This window comes from Naegleria gruberi (genome assembly GCF_000004985.1).
Source record: "Naegleria gruberi genomic scaffold NAEGRscaffold_49, whole genome shotgun sequence".
Lineage (NCBI taxonomy): Eukaryota > Heterolobosea > Eutetramitea > Acrasida > Naegleriidae > Naegleria > Naegleria gruberi.
The window spans coordinates 278,994-297,783 of NW_003163278.1; the positions used below are offsets into that span (position 1 = coordinate 278,994).

At 32.8% G+C, this 18,790-nt stretch overlaps 9 protein-coding genes and 1 non-coding gene across 10 annotated transcripts; 5 read left to right on the top strand and 5 right to left on the bottom strand.

Moving 5' to 3' along the window:
- Nucleotides 1–13: 13 nt before the first annotated feature.
- NAEGRDRAFT_59085 (uncharacterized protein) lies at nucleotides 14–3,366 on the top strand. The gene has a single exon (XM_002673015.1). It carries the CDS (start codon nucleotides 16–18, stop codon nucleotides 3,163–3,165), a length of 3,150 nt encoding a protein of 1,049 aa, XP_002673061.1. The 5' UTR covers nucleotides 14–15; the 3' UTR covers nucleotides 3,166–3,366.
- NAEGRDRAFT_51871 (uncharacterized protein) lies at nucleotides 3,325–6,151 on the bottom strand (the record flags this gene model as incomplete). Its single annotated transcript, XM_002673093.1, has 2 exons — nucleotides 3,325–4,763; nucleotides 5,083–6,151. The coding sequence occupies 2 exons, from the start codon at nucleotides 6,149–6,151 to the stop codon at nucleotides 3,325–3,327; spliced, it is 2,508 nt and encodes an 835-aa protein (XP_002673139.1).
- A 133-nt stretch (nucleotides 6,152–6,284) lies between these two features.
- NAEGRDRAFT_71886 (uncharacterized protein) lies at nucleotides 6,285–7,355 on the bottom strand (the record flags this gene model as incomplete). Its single annotated transcript, XM_002673094.1, has 1 exon — nucleotides 6,285–7,355. The coding sequence occupies one exon, from the start codon at nucleotides 7,353–7,355 to the stop codon at nucleotides 6,285–6,287; it is 1,071 nt and encodes a 356-aa protein (XP_002673140.1).
- Nucleotides 7,356–8,585: 1,230 nt separating this feature from the next.
- Nucleotides 8,586–11,117, top strand: NAEGRDRAFT_56300 (uncharacterized protein). The gene has a single exon (XM_002673016.1). It carries the CDS (start codon nucleotides 8,619–8,621, stop codon nucleotides 11,085–11,087), a length of 2,469 nt encoding a protein of 822 aa, XP_002673062.1. The 5' UTR covers nucleotides 8,586–8,618; the 3' UTR covers nucleotides 11,088–11,117.
- Nucleotides 11,118–11,434: 317 nt separating this feature from the next.
- On the bottom strand, nucleotides 11,435–12,550 carry NAEGRDRAFT_71888 (uncharacterized protein; the record flags this gene model as incomplete). The annotated part of the gene is made up of 1 exon (XM_002673095.1): nucleotides 11,435–12,550. One exon carries the CDS (start codon nucleotides 12,548–12,550, stop codon nucleotides 11,435–11,437), a length of 1,116 nt encoding a protein of 371 aa, XP_002673141.1.
- Nucleotides 12,551–12,993: 443 nt separating this feature from the next.
- NAEGRDRAFT_71889 (uncharacterized protein) lies at nucleotides 12,994–14,688 on the top strand (the record flags this gene model as incomplete). The annotated part of the gene is made up of 1 exon (XM_002673017.1): nucleotides 12,994–14,688. The coding sequence occupies one exon, from the start codon at nucleotides 12,994–12,996 to the stop codon at nucleotides 14,686–14,688; it is 1,695 nt and encodes a 564-aa protein (XP_002673063.1).
- A 228-nt stretch (nucleotides 14,689–14,916) lies between these two features.
- Nucleotides 14,917–16,597, top strand: NAEGRDRAFT_81055 (uncharacterized protein; the record flags this gene model as incomplete). Its single annotated transcript, XM_002673018.1, has 2 exons — nucleotides 14,917–15,381; nucleotides 15,537–16,597. 2 exons carry the CDS (start codon nucleotides 14,917–14,919, stop codon nucleotides 16,530–16,532), a joined length of 1,461 nt encoding a protein of 486 aa, XP_002673064.1. The 3' UTR covers nucleotides 16,533–16,597.
- Nucleotides 16,598–16,623: 26 nt separating this feature from the next.
- NAEGRDRAFT_71891 (uncharacterized protein) lies at nucleotides 16,624–17,616 on the bottom strand (the record flags this gene model as incomplete). The annotated part of the gene is made up of 1 exon (XM_002673096.1): nucleotides 16,624–17,616. One exon carries the CDS (start codon nucleotides 17,614–17,616, stop codon nucleotides 16,624–16,626), a length of 993 nt encoding a protein of 330 aa, XP_002673142.1.
- A 486-nt stretch (nucleotides 17,617–18,102) lies between these two features.
- Nucleotides 18,103–18,183, bottom strand: NAEGRDRAFT_t540. The gene has a single exon. It is a non-coding gene; the product is annotated as a tRNA-Leu (tRNA).
- A 204-nt stretch (nucleotides 18,184–18,387) lies between these two features.
- On the top strand, nucleotides 18,388–18,771 carry NAEGRDRAFT_71892 (uncharacterized protein; the record flags this gene model as incomplete). The annotated part of the gene is made up of 1 exon (XM_002673019.1): nucleotides 18,388–18,771. One exon carries the CDS (start codon nucleotides 18,388–18,390, stop codon nucleotides 18,769–18,771), a length of 384 nt encoding a protein of 127 aa, XP_002673065.1.
- Between the last annotated feature and the right edge of the window lie 19 nt (nucleotides 18,772–18,790).

The following is an 18,790-nucleotide window of genomic DNA, read 5'->3' on the forward strand; positions in this document are numbered from 1 at the left end:
AGAAAACATAAAAAAATGGTCAACATTAGCTCGGAGAAACTTCATCAAACACAACAAGATACTGAACATGTGAGAAATATTTGTATTATTGCTCACGTTGATCACGGAAAAACAACATTATCAGATTTTTTAATATCCAGTAATGGAATCATCAGTAGTAACTTGGCAGGAAAGATGAGATACATGGATAGTACAGCCTACGAACAAGAAAAGAGAATTACAATGAAAAGTAGTGCTATTAGTTTATTATATAAAGATAAAAACGATGAAAATTCGGATGAATATATAATTAATTTAATCGATTCACCAGGGCACGTGGATTTTAGTAGTGAAGTGAGTACAGCAGCAAGACTTTCCGATGGATGTTTAGTGTTAGTGGATGTTGTTGAAGGTGTTTGTACACAAACAAAGACAGTTCTTGAACAAGCCTTCAGAGAAAATATTAAACCATGTCTAGTTTTAAATAAGATTGATCGTTTGATACTTGAAAAACAAATGACACCAATGGAAGCTTACAAACAAATGTTACACATTTTACAACAAGTCAACGTATTATTGACAACTTTTGTTACAGTTCAATTATTCAAGAAAATTAATGAACAAGATGAAAAGAAGGAAGATACAAAGGAAGAGGAAACAAAGGATCAATCAAAGCAACAATATGACAATGTTTTTGATGATAATGAAGTTGACAGTAATGACTTTTTCTCACCATCAAAGGGTAACGTTTTGTTTGCTAGTGCCTATGATGGTTGGGGATTTAGAATTAATGATTTTAGTGAAATTTTCTCAAAGAAGATGGGTATGAATAAGAATACACTTCAACAAACACTTTGGGGTGATTTTTATTTGAATCCAAAGAAGAAAGCAATCTCAAAAAAGCCAATCAAAGATGATCAACCAAATATGTTTGTTCAATTCATTTTGCAAAACATTTATAGTGCATACGATTGTTTACTGATTAATCGTGATGAAGAAAAGATTAAGAAAATGATCCAAGCTTTAGATTTGAATTTATCTAAAGCATTCTTGTCAAAGAATGATCACAAGAGTCAGCTTAAAACATTGATGAATCAATGGTTACCAATGTCTGATTCCATCTTATCTATGGTTGTTAGCAGGTTACCAAATCCAAAAGAAGCTCAAAAGGAAAGAGTCTTAGACCTTATTCCAGAATTAAAGACAATCAAGGATAAAACCAATGAAACTAAGAAATCAAACCAAGTCAATGCTGAAATTAGAACTCAAAGAAGAAAGCTGAAGAAGAATTTAATGCAATGCGACAAGAGTGATAATGCTGAAGTGTTGATTTTCGTTTCAAAGATGTTCGAAGCTGATGAAATACCAACCCAAGGTGGTTCAGCAACTAAGATAGATCAAATCCAACTTCAAAGAGAAAGATTGAGAAAACTCAGAGAAGAAAGATTAAAGCAAAAGGAGCTCGGAGAAACTTCCACAACAGAAACTGACTCTGCTCAACCTACTGAAGGTTCTGAATCAACAGAAACAAATGAAGAAAATAACCAAGAGAATGATACTGAAGCAAGCAAGCTTGTTGCTTTTTGTAGAATTTTCAGTGGTACAATCAGAGTTGGACAAACTTTGCATATTCTTGGCCCAAGATACAATGCTTCCAATCCTAATGAAGATCGTATCGAATTCAAGGTTGATAAGCTCTTCCTTTTGATGGGTAGAGGTCTGGAATGTGTTGATAGTGTGCCAGCTGGTAATATTTTCGGTTTGGGTGGTGTTGGTAAGCATATTTTGAAAACTGCCACTATTTCATCAAGCACTCATTCACCAATCTTCTCGGCAATGTATGTCCAATCTATTCCTATTGTTAGATTTGCTATAGAACCACAAAATTTGATGGATATGCCAAAATTGGTTAAGGGTCTCAAACTCTTGAACCAAGCCGATCCATCTGTTGAAGTACTTGTACAAGAAACAGGTGAACATGTTATTGTCACTGCTGGAGAAGTCCATGCCGAAAGATGTATAAGAGATTTGAATGAAAGATTCGCCAAGGTTCCAATAACTGTTTCTCCACCACTTGTCAGTTTCAGAGAAACTATTATTGAACAACAAAAGGAACCAGTAATAGCCTCTAAGAAAACTGGTAACAAGAGATGGACCATCAAGATTAAGGCTATTCCACTCCCTGAAAATATTGCCCACTACATCGATAAACATAAGGAAGATTTCAGAGCTTATTTCTCTAACGACTCTAGAAGAACATCCAAGTCTGTCTTTGTTACCTCTGAGGTTATTGATGGATTGAAACAACAATTTATTGATGCAGGAAAGCAATGGGAAACTGAGTGGGATAATGTGTGGTGTTTAGGTCCAAGAAGAATTGGTCCAAATGTACTCTTGAATCACATTCCAGATTACAAAACACCAAACTTTGAACCTTTGCACAAACAAGTTGCTGACATGTTGGCAGAAAATGAAGACGAAGAAACAACAGCAACAGAGGAACCAGTTGAAACATCTGAAAGAATAGAATCCCTTAAACAATTTGATCACAGTTTTATTTCAGGCTTCCAACTTGCTACAAACTCTGGTCCATTGTGTGACGAACCAATGTATGGCGTTTGTTTCTGTATTGAAGATGTAGTTTTCGAAACTGAGGGAATTCATGACGAAGACTTTGGTGGTCCATTTACTGGACAAATCATGAGTTCAATGAAGACTGCTTGTAGAAAATCCTTTGATAACAGTCAAAGAAGATTGGTAGAAGCCATGTACGATTGTGAAATTCAAGCTACCAATGAAAGTGTTGGTAGTGTTTGTGATGTTTTGAGAAGAAGAAGAGCCAAGATTTATTCAGATGATATGGAGGAAGGAAGTGGTCTCTTCATTATCAAATGTCACTTGCCAGTTGCTGAAAGTTTTGGATTTTCAGAAGAATTAAGAACAAGAACAAGTGGTGCTGCTCAACCTCAAATTGCATTCTCACATTGGCAAATTCTCGATGTGGATCCATTCTTTGTTCCAACCACTGAAGATGAGCTTGAAGAATGGGGAGAAAAGGGTCTTATCAATATTCCAAATATTGCCAAGCAATATATTGATGCTGTAAGAAAGAGAAAGGGTTTGATGCTTGACAAGAAGACTGTTGAATCTGCTGAAAAGCAAAGAAACTTATCAAAGAAGAAGTAAAATATCTTGCTGATCACCCTTATTTAAACTTTGAGTCAACAGTCACAAATCACTTGATTAATCCCAAGTTTTACGACGTTCAATTCAAGTTTCCCATTTATTGAACTTGTGAATTACTAAATGAGAGAAACCAAATTAGTATATTGTTTACAATCTTTATTAATTAGTATATTCAAGTAAAGTATTAAAAACCCATCTAATAATTGTGTTTTTAATTATTACACTTTCGACTCCCAATGGTTGCGAGAGAGCATGTTTAATCTTTGCTTCTTTATCACCATTAAAACTAATTAGTGCGTCAATAATATTTTCAAAATCACTTCCATAAATTTCAACAATCACAAGCCTGTTTTCGGATATTCCAATACACTCTTTCAATAAAACATGTATTTCGTCTTCTTTCCAACATTTTGGAGTTAATTTATCGAGAACAACATTACCAATTATTATCCTTCCTGAAGCTCTCTGTAATGCTGGAATATTTAAAACACTAGTAGAATATTGTGAAACAGTGTGCATTTGAGAGGATCCAATATTTGCAATATTTGATGATATATCTGAAAAAGGAGTATGTGAATATTCTAAAGTTTGTGGGGATGAATTATTTTGAAAGAATCCAGACTGAAAACAAATCATTTCTCTATACAAATCTTTCTTTTTCGTACAGTAATTATGAAATAGAGAATACAATTCATTGCTTAATAAATTCTGCAAGCCCTTCTTAGACAGTAATAATACTTGAAAACCTCCTTTCTTCAATTGTAACCAAGACTCTGTTCCAACCCTTGACTTTGTGTAGCTTAATTTTCCATCGTCCTGTAAATAGCATGTTTCTGTTATTAGAAGTGATCCAGAATTATCAGCATTATTTTCAATGACTCTCTGCAATTCGTCTGAAAATCCCAGAACTACCATTATTAATAAAAAGTGTAAATTATCTCCCTGTAATGATGGTTTTTCATCACAGCTATAGGTATTGGGTAGGAAATTTACCGCTTGATCGATTTCCTTTTGTAAAAGATCCTTAGTAAAATTCTTTTCAAACAATTCCACATCAAACAATAATAATTTTCTTAATAATTGAGATGAAGTTTTGTTCAAAGTTATTAATATATCAAATCCAGTATTTGTTTCTCCACCAGGAATAGCAGCACAAAATTGATTTCCACTCATAGCGTCATCTAACACTGAAATAAATGATGTATAACTAGTTTTTAGGTACTTTCCAAATCCCATCGTTTGGTAGTCGAACTTCTCAGTCGTACTTGTTGGTGAAAATCCAGGAATTAACTTATTATGTGTTTCAAAATTGGAAGGTAATTCTAAATTACTAAAAAAGGTATCTTTGAATATGCCACCACATAAATCCCCAAATAGAATAACTTCTCTTGTTTTTGTAAATGAGATAACTAACATTTCAGCCAATAGATCAATGACCGATAATTCCAATGCCTTGGGAGCTTTGAGAACATTGTTATTGTTTTGCAATAATTGGTAACGAATTCCACTGATAGGTGCTTTAAATTGTGCCAAGTTCTTTAAAATACTATCTTTCATTAGCTTGGGAATGATAATCTTGATGACATTATCTTCCAAAACTTGAAAATGGAGTTTCAAATAAGGAATTATTTCAATCAAGTTTCTCCAACTCCTGTTAAAGTATATTTTCTAAAACTATTATTAAATCCATAACTAATATACTCACTGTTTGTAAGGGTATTGCAACATCAAAGGAATGGATAAAATATAATTGAGCCACTAAATTGGCTTCTTCTCTAGTCTTGATATTGATGGTTATATCACTTTGTTTTTGATCAGAATTTACAACAGCTTTACAAATTTTCTCTCTTGATGATAAATCATTCAAGTTGTACAATATGCTTTTGAATGCATTTTCCATTATTCTAGGAACAGTACCTGTATAATCCACAAGAATATCTATAAATTCCTCAATATCATTTAATCCTAACAACTTGAAAGCATCTAATAGTGAAATTTTGCATTCCCCTTTTTGCACAACACTTTGTTCAAGCAATATTTGAATAACTTCTTTTGTCATTGAGGACAAAAAGACAAGACAGTAATCAGAAGGTAAACTTCCTTTGAATATTTGATTATTTTCTTGCAAAGCCAAATGTACTGGAATATGTCCACTAAATATAACAGTACTCCTAATGGGAGTAATAAGGTGAGTAACATCTGACCATAATTCTTGAAACCGACTCAAATACAGATCATCACAACCTATCTTACATGTGTTCCATTTAGAATCTTTCAATTGTCCTTCAAAATCATTCAACAAAATTGCATCTACTTCATCAATAAATACTAAATATCCTTCAGGTAAGGATTCATCACTATTTAAAGCTTGAAATATTTGGCTTGCTGAATAATGCTCTTGATTTGTAATATTCTTCAATTTTTGGTGAAATCTTCGTCGTTGTTTTAAAAGTTCTGGTGGTGTGTTTTCTATTGCTTTTTGAATTAATTGGCATTCATAGGACCAAACCACAAAATCAGCAATTTTTTGGCTCATACTTTCAATAGTTTGCCCTGAATAAAGAACTATGGGAAAATATCTAAAATCCAATTCAAATAACTGTAAGTCTCTAATCCATTTGTACTCCTCTTTCCATACGCCATATTTGAATTCATATACCTCTCTGAACCTTCTTACCAAACTCGTTTTACCAATTCCAAAAGTTTGAAATAGGGACACTAATTTACTATTGCTCAGAGACGAATGCTTATTGGAAGCTAAGGTATTAACGATTCGTTCAGCTTCTTTTTCACGATTTACAAATTTTAAACGTAACGTTGCGGTTGTGAGGTCTTTTGTTGCTATGCTCGTACCAATTTTGTTTGCACTATTCGTTGGCGAAGTAGGTTTGGAATTGGAAGAATTGTTGGATGTGGTGGCTTCTTGCTTGTTCTTTTTGTTGAGCATTTCGTGCTCTGCAAGTTTATCCAGTTTTCGTTTATGCATTTTTTTTCGCTTAGTTTGCGTGTAATCCTCACAGTAATGGAATGGTAGCTTTCAATATTACTATTAGAATTAAGGTATTGCCTTAAAGTTTAGAAATTCTAGAAGTGTAAATTCATTCTTATCAGGTAGTCCTTCAAATCTGTGAAATAGTACTTTGAGCCACATAAGTCTCTTTAAGAAAATTCTGGATTTTCTTCGATTTTTGTTTCAATCTTGTGAACACCTCTGTCAGAGTCAACAGTGTCTCACAAATCACCTGATCAAACAAGTTTTTTGGTGGACAATGATCAATACTACTCTTTTCACTGGCATACAATTTTGCCAAAATATCATTTCTCTTTGTAGGAAGTGAAGGAACATTCAACTCATTGAGAGCACCCTCACTGAGATAGTTTCCAACAATTTTCTTTGCTGAATTGGTAATCCTTTCTCTGTGTCTGGTCACAATATTAGTTTTGAGCAATTCATTCTCCTCTTTGTAATTGTAATAGCTCTGAACTTGTCTTTTGAAAGATTGAACATCCTTGTAGAATAGAACACCTTCTGGACAATAGGATCTCCTTGAAAATTCCAATAAGAGTTTACACATCTCATCATTATTCAGGACAAGTTCAATTTCACTCTCGAAAAGATTTTCTCCCTCAACAGAATCGTCTAAAATTGCCCTAATTACAGGAATTAGAACTGAAACAATTATTTCCACAAATCCTCCAATCATGACTGAATAACTATAAGGAATGATATGAGTCAAGACTTGAGTTTCAAATACCTGAGAGCAAACAAAATAAACTATTGTGAGTAAACTCCTCAAAATTGCCAACAGAATAGTTTCAACCTTAATAGAAAAAGTATCTCGATCAGATCTTAACGAAATCAACACAATCAGCACATCAATAGCAGAATAGAAAAACATTAAACTCGTCAATATGATACTCGGTAAATTAGTGATATAACATCCACTCACACTGAAAATACTTCCAGTTTTCATAAAGAAACGATTCGAAGCATAAAAATTGTCCTCCACAATTCCAACCAGAAACCAAACTACAATGTGAATCAATAAAACAAGTCCATAAATTCCAATAGAAAACCATAAACTTTCCATTTTCTGATTCCACCAAATTAATCGTTGCAGAATTCGTTCATTCCAACCACTACACAGCACTGATTCATCACTTTCAGTTTTTCTCGAATCGATTGACATTCTGCTAACATCACTTCGAATTACAAACTTTTTTCGAAAATTAATTAGATAGTTCATGTAATGTTTCCATCCTCTCACAATTGAGGGCAAATTAATACAAGGACCCAACATGAAAAACAACAAGGAATATAAGAAACAAGGAAATAAACTCCTTCCCACAACAAATCTCAAAGCACTCACGACATTGAAATAGAAATTTGTGCCCAACAATAATAAACACAATGTAAATGACCTAGCTCTGATATGAGAGGATTTTCTCTTCCATATTAATCCAATGAGAGTAATGCAGAATATGGAAATATAACAGAATAGATAAACTCCAGAAAATATTGGCATGACAATGGTATCAGGGCATTCCATGTTTAAAGTATTATTCGAATCTGATTGATACCTCAAATTAATGGGAAACCATGAAGGACACTCTGAGTACGATAAGGATGTCCCATTGAGGTTGCTTTCCGTAATATTTTCATTTATGTTGTCAATAATTGAAAGCACAAGAAACTCTTCAATTGTTTGTTGCATTCTTTTTGTTTTGAAGAGATAATAATCAAAGAAAATGATTGAGCATGATTGTTGTTTATTGATCCGAAAGTGACCAAAGAATAAAGTGGATTGGTTCTGATGGATTACGGCAATAATATTCTTATTCGAGAAAATTACGAACCGCTCAAACAGTTCTCAAAAATCTGTGTTAGATTGCAGTAATGGAAGAATAAGAAAGACCTTTGGTTTGGTGCATGTTCTCTAGGCAGTGACTCTCTCAATTTATTGAGAGCATTTGAATCAGAACACTTATTAAATTTCTTGTGTTCATCTTCGATATGAACGAAGAACTGGCTTCCTTCTTTTCTTTTGTCATCTCATCTCGTAACAGACACAGACCACCTTAGAGTGTTTGGAATAGGGAAGTGTTTCAGATTAGTTTGTTAGAAATTTCAAATGCAACATGGTAAGATAACCTACCCCCTAATTACTACGCTAAAGATGACAGAGGAACTCATTACAAAGTGTTGTTAACCAACACCTATTTATTATCTAGTTTCAAATATTTGGTAGTTGGAACACGTAAACAATTTACATCATTATTTGTTAAACCAGAGAGAACAAGCCTTTGCACACGGAAAATGAAAAATAAAATTAGATTTTGATCAAGTTCAACCTACAAGCAAAAATCATTGATGGCCTATAAATACACTACGCAGAGACACATCATCTTAAAAAAAATAAATCAAATAACACCATCACAACTACTTGTATAAAATGTCTGACGAACAAGAACCAACAACTCCATCAACTAAGAGAGCCTTGGAAAGAAAGAAGCAACACGAAGAATTGTTAGCTAAGGTCAAGTCTCAAAAGGAAAAGAATAGATTGATCGTTGATGAAGCCACCCAAGATGATAACAGTATTGTAGGTGTTCACCCTGACACAATGGAAGCTCTCGAATTATTTAGAGGTGATACTGTTAGAATTGTTGGTAAGAAACACAAGGATACTATTGCTATTGTTTTATCTGATGAAGAATGTGAAAGAGGTAAAATCAAGATGAACAAGGTCATGAGAAAGAACTTGCGTATTAGACTTGGTGATGTTATCATCCTCAAGCAATGTGCAGATGTAAAATATGGTAAAAGAGTTCACGTCCTTCCAATTGATGATACTGTTGAAGGTTTAACTGGTGATCTCTTTGATATCTTCTTGAAGCCATACTTCCTTGAAGCATATAGACCACTTAGAAAGGGTGATTTATTCAATGTTAGAGGTGGTATGAGATCAGTTGAATTCAAAGTTGTTGAAACCGATCCAGATGAATATTGTATAGTTGCTCCAGATACTGTTATTCACTGTGAAGGTGATCCAGTTAAGAGAGAAGATGAAGAAGCAAGATTGAATGAAGTTGGTTATGATGATATTGGTGGTGTTAGAAAGCAATTAGCCCAAATCAGAGAAATGGTTGAATTACCACTTAGACATCCACAACTCTTCAAATCTATTGGTATTAAACCACCAAGAGGTATTTTGATGTACGGTCCACCTGGTTCTGGTAAAACTTTGATTGCTAGAGCTGTTGCTAATGAAACTGGTGCCTTCTTCTTCTTGATTAACGGTCCAGAAATTATGTCAAAACTTGCTGGTGAATCTGAAGCTAACTTGAGAAAGGCTTTCGAAGAAGCTGAAAAGAATGCTCCTGCCATTATTTTCATTGATGAAATTGATTCAATTGCACCAAAGAGAGAAAAGGCTAATGGTGAAGTTGAAAGAAGAATTGTTTCTCAATTGCTCACTCTTATGGATGGTTTGAATTCTAGATCTAATGTTATTGTTATGGCTGCTACTAATAGACCAAACTCTATTGATGAAGCTCTTCGTAGATTCGGTCGTTTCGATAGAGAAATTGATATTGGTGTTCCAGATGAAATTGGTAGATTGGAAGTTTTGAGAATTCACACAAAGAATATGAAGTTGGATGATGATGTTGATTTGGAAGCTGTTGCTAAAGAAACTCACGGTTATGTTGGTGCCGATCTTGCTCAATTGAGTACTGAAGCTGCTATGAATTGTATTAGAGAAAAGATGGATTTGATTGATTTAGAAGAAGATACTATTGATGCTGCTGTTTTAGATTCTATGGGTGTTACTATGGATCACTTCAGAGCTGCTCTTACAACTCAATCTCCTTCTTCACTCAGAGAAACTGTTGTTGAAGTTCCAAATGTATCTTGGGCTGATATTGGTGGTTTGGAAAAGGTTAAACAAGAATTACAAGAATTAGTTCAATACCCAATTGAATATCCAGATATGTTTGCCAAGTTTGGTCAAGAAGCCTCAAAGGGTGTATTGTTCTATGGTCCACCAGGTTGTGGTAAGACTTTGTTAGCTAAGGCTATTGCTAATGAATGTCAAGCTAACTTTATTTCAGTTAAGGGTCCAGAATTGTTGACTATGTGGTTCGGTGAATCTGAAGCTAACGTTAGAAATATTTTCAATAAGGCTAGAGCTGCTGCTCCTTGTGTCTTGTTCTTTGACGAATTGGATTCTATTGCTAAGGCCAGAGGTGGTAGTAGTGGTGATGCTGGTGGTGCTTCTGATCGTGTTATTAACCAAATCCTTACTGAAATGGATGGTATGGGTAAGAAGAAGAATGTTTTCATTATTGGTGCTACCAATAGACCTGATACTATCGATCCTGCTGTTATGAGACCAGGTCGTTTGGATCAATTGATTTACATTCCATTGCCAGATGAACCATCAAGAATGTCAATTTTGAAGGCTTCTACCAGAAAGTCACCACTTGCTCAAGATGTTAGTTTGACTGCTATTGCTAAGGCTACTAAGGGTTTCTCTGGTGCTGATTTGACTGAAATTTGTCAACGTGCTGCCAAGTTAGCTATCCGTGAATCTATTCAAAAGGAAGTTGACTTCAAAAGACAAAAGGAAGAAGAAAGAAAGGCCAAACAAATGGAAGATGAAGACGAAGACGAAGAATTCGGTGAAGAAATTGACTTTGTACCATATATTACCAGAGCTCACTTTGAAGAAGCTATGAGATTTGCTCGTAAATCTGTTCCAGAACATGAAATTAGAAAGTACGAAATGTTCTCAACATCTTTGCAACAAGCTGCCGGTGATGTCAGAAGCTTCAAGTTCTCTGATTATGATACTGCTGATACCACAACTGCTTCATCAACAACTGCTGATCAAGTCCTCGACTCTGATTTGTACGAATAATTCTGTTAAATAAAAAAAGTAAATATAATTCTTAAATAGGTCATAATTGTAATTTTCACTTCTCATTGTAAAAATTCTGTCTTGGATCATACTAGAAATCACCATTTCAAACAAGAATTTTTAACAATAACAAGCTCAATTTTTATCTTAATAGAGCGAAGATCTGCACTTCCATACAATTTGTTTAAATTAATGATTGATGTGGAATGCTCAGAGAATTTTTGTTTCGAAATTTTCCAACATTATAAAAATATTTCAAATTATTGTGTAGTGATACAGCAGATTTTCATTTATTTACAAAATCAACTCTTCTAGAAAATCCTTAAATCTGTTCTTGCTAAGAAGATTTACTTCTTATAGGTATCAACTTTCTTTGGTGGTTGATAAACATCAACTTTGGAACAAACTCTTTCCTTCTTTGCGCAAATACTCTTATCAGCATGCTTTCTACAGACCTTCTTTCCACCAACAAAGTTATACTTGGCACAGACCTTATAACCTTTAGATTTCTTAACACAAATCTTCTTATGAGATCTCTTGATACATCTTGCCTTCAAAGTCTTGTATTGAGTACAATATGGCTTGGCAGCATAATCACAACAGAACTTATCTTCTCTGAATGCCTTACAAACTCTAACCTTTTCTTTGAGATCACAGAATTTGCTTGGAGTCCACTTGGTACAGAACTTGGCCTTTTCCTTCTTGATACAGAATTTGTTTCTAACAAATTTAACACACTTCTTTTCGTAACCAATCTTTTTGGCGAATTTGACATTTTCATATCTGGTACAGGTCTTTCTCTTGGCATAGGCAACACAAATGGTGTGATATTTCTTTTCCAAAATTTGCTTATAATAATGGTCAATCCAACCCTTATAATGTTTCTTACTAACTGGAACCCATTTTTGAACAGTTCTTGAGAGTTTCTTATACTTGGCACAATAGGAATGAACAGAATACTTGGCACATCTCTTCTTATGATAATACTTAATCTTTGGAACGTAGGTTTCTTCAACACATCTAGCCGAATGTCCATACTTTTTACAAATGAAATGATAAGCATACTCATCACATGCATTATTCTTTCCGTGATGTTTACACAATTCCTTCCATTCATACTTGGCACACATCTTGTGTTTAGTTACTTTAGTACAGAATTGTTTGTAACCATGACCCAAACAAATCTTTTCATTCTTACTATACTTATCACACTTGTGAAGTTTCTTATATTCTAAACATTTACCCTTTCCAACAAGTTTCCAATCGCAGCATTCCTTCTTGGTACCAATCCATTCATAATCAACGCATTTACCTTGAATAGTTTTGTAATGAGTACACTTATTGTAACAATATTGTTGATGATCAGCGTAGGTATCAGTTGGCTTGTTACCCATGACAACAATGGCGGAGAGAGCAAGCAAAGTCAATCCGAGAAGGATTGGTTTGAGAATAGACTGTTTCATATTGAGTCAATTAGAATCAATTAGTTTTTTTAATGTTTCGAATAGTTTAGAGACAAGGTTGAGATTTAAAGATTTTGAAACTGATTTCAGCAGTCAACCTTATTTGGACTAAGAGCCAAACCATTATCAATCTAAACAAGTGATACAGGTCTAATCAACTATCTGACCCTGTTTCGTATATTAATCTATTGGGTTCATATTTAAAGTTGGAAATTTATTTGGAAAATGCATTGAATGAAACTTTACATTTTTGAAGATTTGGTTTCTAATGAGATGTTATTGTAATAAGAAATGTTTCGAGTAATTACATCTCATTAGAAACCAAATACATTATCTAATGAGATGTTATTACTCTTATTGTAATAAATACTCGAATGAGATGTTATTACAATAAGAGTAATAAGAAATGTTTCGAATGATTGTAAAGTTGAAACTTTAAAAAAATGGAATCACCACTAAAGAAGAAGAAATTACATCATCACAATGATGAAGAAAATATTCAAATAATGAATGAACAAGATGATGAAAATGTTAAAATAATATTATCAGATTCTTTATACGAAAGTAAACTATTCTCCAATTTACAAAATCAATTCGGAGGAAGAAAATTTAAAGAAATCCAATCCGAACACACATATATTGATCACATTCGCTTCACACACGATGTTAAATGTATTCGAACTTGTCCAAAGAAGAAAAATTTACTCCTTCTCCACTATTCTAAAGAACTTTCCATTTATGATTTGGAAAGCAAACAAGAAATTAGAAACATTCACTTTAAAACAAGTGAAGATTTTGAAATTGATGATCAGGGAGATTTCATCTATTACATTACTAAAGAAGATTATTTAACAAAATCTTCCTTATTAGACGAAAGAAGTAAATTAAACACAATTTGGGAAGAGAAGATTAATTATCAAACTTTTATATTTTGTGAATCAAAGAATGAAATTTATGTAATTGATCATTTTAATACTGAATTTGTAATGATTCATGTATTGGATGTATCAAATGGGGAATTAATTAGGGAAATTGTCTTTCCTATTATGAATTTGATTACTGAATGTGATGGTGGACATTTAACTCATGAAATTAATCAATTTTACTATGATGAAAATGGAGGAAGATTCTATCTAGCTTTTGAATCAGTTCTAGTTGATGATGAAGATTCAGACGATAAAACTATTCATTCTCTTTATGTATTTGAAGAAAAGATTGGTAAAACTAGTAAGATTCATATTAATTATTTAATTTCAATGATTGGAATTTTACAAGAGAACTATTTCTTTTGTTTAGATGAATGTAGAAATGTGCATATTTATTCAAAGAATACAAATGAATTGAAAAATTCATTTACAATGAATAGTACTGCTCAATGTATTTATTTTGACATGTCAACCAATAGATTATTCCACAAAACAACAAGATGTATTGAAATATTTCAATTAAATATTATAACAAAGAATGAGAGTTTTCCAATTAACAGAGAAATGTGTCAAGCTATCAAGAGATTGGGAGGCGAATTTCCACAATATCTTTCACAACATCATCAAGTACCAAACACTGTAAATTTCTTGAGGAATATTAATTTCAGAAATACGATTTTGAAATTTGTTGACAATGAAATTAAGGAACATTTCAGTTTAAAAGAATTACTATGTAATTCCAATATAGATAATGTGCCATGGGGATATTTAAAACAGCAAAAGTGTTGGTTATTTGTGATTTTTGAGGAGGTTTCGAATATCAATGACTTTCCAATTTACCTTTGCTCTAGTAAGGATCGACAAATACTGTCAAGAACATACACATTTTCAGAATTTCTCTCTAAATGTACACCAGTTGAACAAGTTTCAGTTTTAGAACAGGAATATCTCATTGATTTTCATAGTATCTATCAAAATTTATTACAAAAAGGTATCATTCATCCACAAACACGTAAAATCGACCCTAACATTCTATTAGCCAAGTATAGAGAAATGGTTTGTAAAAATATTCACATAATCGAGTTGAGAAATCATTTTCAATACTCAACCATTAAATTGGAAAATACTGAATATACAAAGATGGATTTAATTGTGGCAGCTGAACGAATTTACTCTGATGCAACAATACCACAATCATTTATTATTGAATAAATAATTGATAATTGTAGACGAATCCACAATTCGAATTGAAATTAATATCTAGAAATGTTTATTGTAAAAACTCCAGTTGTACATCAATCATAAAACGCAATATCAGCAACTGGAATGAGAAAGTGTTACATCAAGTAAACTTGTAAATTTAAGTTTAGAATAACTTTTGCATTTAGAGGTGGAGATGAAACGTCTGGGTTGAGTGAACAACACAGAAAAAAAAATAGAATGCAATCCATTGATGCAGCAGTATCAATCGTGTTGGATAAAACACCATCCAGCCCAAATCTAAAACTAAAGTATGCCCAAGAATTAGAAATCAAAAAGAAACAATTCGAATATTTGCAAGATTTATCAGAATGTAAAAAGGAATGTATTCACTATTTTATAGATGAATATCCCATTCCGTATCCTGATGATAGAAATTTCATATTAGAAATAGCCAAAAATAATCCTGAATCTATTGGAAAGTTACCTAAAGTTTATTTGAACAATGTTGAATTTGTAAAGTTTTGTCTTGATAATGATTGTTGGGATTCGTGGACATCAATTCCAGAAGAATGTGAAGAATATATTGAATTGGTGAAAAAAGCTGTATTCAAGTATGCCAATATGTATGGCTCACTTTCTGAAAATGTCAAAAGTCAAATCGATCCAAAAGAAATGATTGAACATTGGATGCACCTTCCTGATGTTAACCGTCAAACTATCCGATATTGCCAACAAGAACATTTGCAACATCTCGACAGACAAACACTCAAAGAATTTATTCAAAAAGATTTAACACCAAATATTTCGCATCTCAATTTTCCAATGATAGAGAAATAGCTCTCTTACTAATCAAACAGAGAAGATACTTTGCCATTGAGATGAAATCTGATTTCAATTGGAAAGAAGATGAAGAAGCATTCGATGCCTTACTTTACTCAAAGAATAATTTAGAAATAGTTGGAAGAAAACCAGCTTATTATTCAGTATTGCAATGTGCACCTCAATTCTTTGATGATAGAGAGTTTGTGATGAGAATTATCGATCATGATCCGAGTTCGTATTTAAAGTGCTCTGACAGATTGAAAAATGATAAGGAAATTGTACTGAAACTTCTTTCTAAAAATGGACAATTGATTGGTAATATTCCGCAATGTTTAAAGGATGACAGAGATATTATTAAGGCAACTCTATCGTCATATTCAGGATACTTTAATTATTTATCAGAAACTTTTAAAATGGATAGAGAATTAGTTTTAATTGCTTTGAGAGCACCTAAACCTTTTTTTGGAGCTCAAACAGTTGATAAGAGTTTTTACAATGATCCAGAAATAATAGACTTGATTATAAGATCAGGTTATATTGAAAAGATTGATGATTTTTCAGATTTCACAGTAGATCAAATTAAGGATTGTGTTGATTCCAATACTTATACGCCAGAGCTAAAAAATTACTTTAGAAATGCATCATTTTCTGATTGTCTGGAAGTTATAAAACACAATCCAAGTAGTTGGACTTATTGGGATGGTTGTCAGGACTGTCCGTTCATAGATGAATTGGTTTTGACCTATATCCAACATTTGAATCCAGATTGGTATTGTTTGCCTTACAGTTATCAATTCAAAAGCATTGAACAATTCAAGAATATTATTCGATATGATGTGAATGGTGAATTTTTACTTTGTAATGCACCAAAGGATGCATTGAATGATAGGGAAATTGCAATGCACTATGTAAAATGCCGTCCGAAAACTGTTTTTCCGGAATTAAGCCCAGAAATGCAATCTGATCCAATTATTAGAAAGGAGGCAATCAAGAATGGATTATTGAATGCAAGCTTTATTCCATTGAAATAATTATCAATTTATTGACCCTAATAATTGTGGTGTTGGTTGAATAAATTTAAACAATACCAGTAGAATGATAATTCCATTATGAATACGATAATTATTTAAATTTAGCTATGTATTTGGAGCGAGCAACCAACAATTCACCACATGTTTCATCCAAACATATTCCAGAAACATCCTCATCAATTAAGTGCTCCATTACAATTTCCAAGTCACTCTTCCTTAAAACTAAAACTAGATTAGTAAGTGTACTAGTAAGGATGATATACTGTTTCGAAGAGTCATAAACCATTGCATAAAATCGAAATGGTTTTGGTAACTCTTTTGATTTGATAACTTTGAGTGATGGTACTGATTTGTTTTCATCATCTATTTCATGTAATTCCAATTGATATAGAATAACCTCATCACCATATGGAATTATCACCTCATCACCAATCACTAACAATGAAAATGCCCCATATTTAATTTTGGAATTGACACTTTCCTCATTTCCATTTTCACAATTAAATAAAGTTAAATAATCTGTAAAATTATCAACAACTATCAAATATCGTTGTGAGTTTGTTTTGAAAATATCAATTCCAAATGCATTCACATTGGTTTCCTTACTCCACACAACACAATCTTCCCAACTACTACATCTCAATAATGGACCCAATCTAAACTTGACAATTTTAGTCTTTGTTGGCTCTTCACTATGATCCGTATAAATCAAATACAATTCATCATTCACATCATCCATTACTGAAACTAGAGCACCATGAAAAGTTACTTCATGAATCAATGAATTACAATTTCTATCAAAAATTTCAAATTTCTCATAAGTAATAACTAAAATACAATTGTACCGATATGAAATCTTAATATCCACATAATCTTCTGAATTGGGCAAGCCAATAGATCCAGAGTTTTTAAAATTATACGAAAATGGAACAATTCGTGGTTTTTTAAACATCTTCCGAAGCCATTCAAATTCTTTTGATATTAATTCTTGTGAGTGGCAGTGATGATCATCAATTTTCTCATCATGATCATTCGATTTGAAATCAATCAGAGAAACAATTACATTACATTCATCTTCAAACATTTTTTTTAAAATTAAATTGTAAATTCTGAAAACAACCACACAAATTATATCAGCAATGTGTTGTTTCGTTCTTGCATCGAGTTCATTTTAGTGTATTGTTGCTGCTTTTCTTCTTATTACTTTCTCATATTTTATGAGAATTTTAAAAAAAAAAATTTGATTTGCTAGCTCGGAAGTTCAAAATGCAATTTTGACAGGTAGGAAACCTCAGGTGTGAAGTGTTGCAATCATCACTGATGATATTGATTGTTTTAATATGAAAATCAAACAGTTGTGATGAAATTACATTGGAGAAACAGCACTATTATTTTTTTAAATTCACAACAGCAAGGAATTTTGAGGTGGTTGTCATCATTGATGATTTACTTTTTAAATAGAAAAGATGAAGATACCATCTTTTCAGAATATAAATTAGGCATTTGTAGGAAGATTATTAGGTATAAAAATAAGGAAAACTCAGTGAGGAAAAATAATTGGAAACAAAATTGCAGAAGGTGGGATTTGAACCCACGAAGCTTGCGCAGTAGAACTTGAGTCTACCCCCTTTGACCACTCGGGAACCCCTGCTTACATTAACACTTTTAAAATCAATTTTATGTTGTTAAATCTCGCTGCAACAAAGGCAATTACTTTTAGGTTCGTGTTTGGTGAACGTACCAATGATCTCATTGTTATAAATGGCTAATTTCCTTCATCTAATTGATAAGTTCATTACAATTTATGCGATTTGTGACATTAGATTAGATCTGTCTTTACTCAACACTTAAAAAAATGTTTAAACGTTATCTCTCTATCTTCCTTCTCTCACTGTTCATTCTCCACCTGTGCTATGCATGTAATCCACCTAAAATTGGTGGGTGTTATATTTTCCCTCCAAATGATGAATGGAATCGTGACATTTCCAATGATCCAATTGACTATATGAGTTCCTGTTATATCGCCAAATATTCAGGTAATTTGAAGGCAGATTTTAGCGGACCATACTTTGATGGTACACAAACCGTAAGTGCAGGAATTCCTTATAATACTGTAAAGGGAAATTCTGTTAGTAAGGTTACAATTAAATTTTCTGCTGATGGCGCTCCAGATGAATCAGATTTCACATCAGCACCAATTCCATTGAATAGTAAGATTGAAGGAGGTTCTGATAAGTAAGTAGTTCTTAATATTGGAT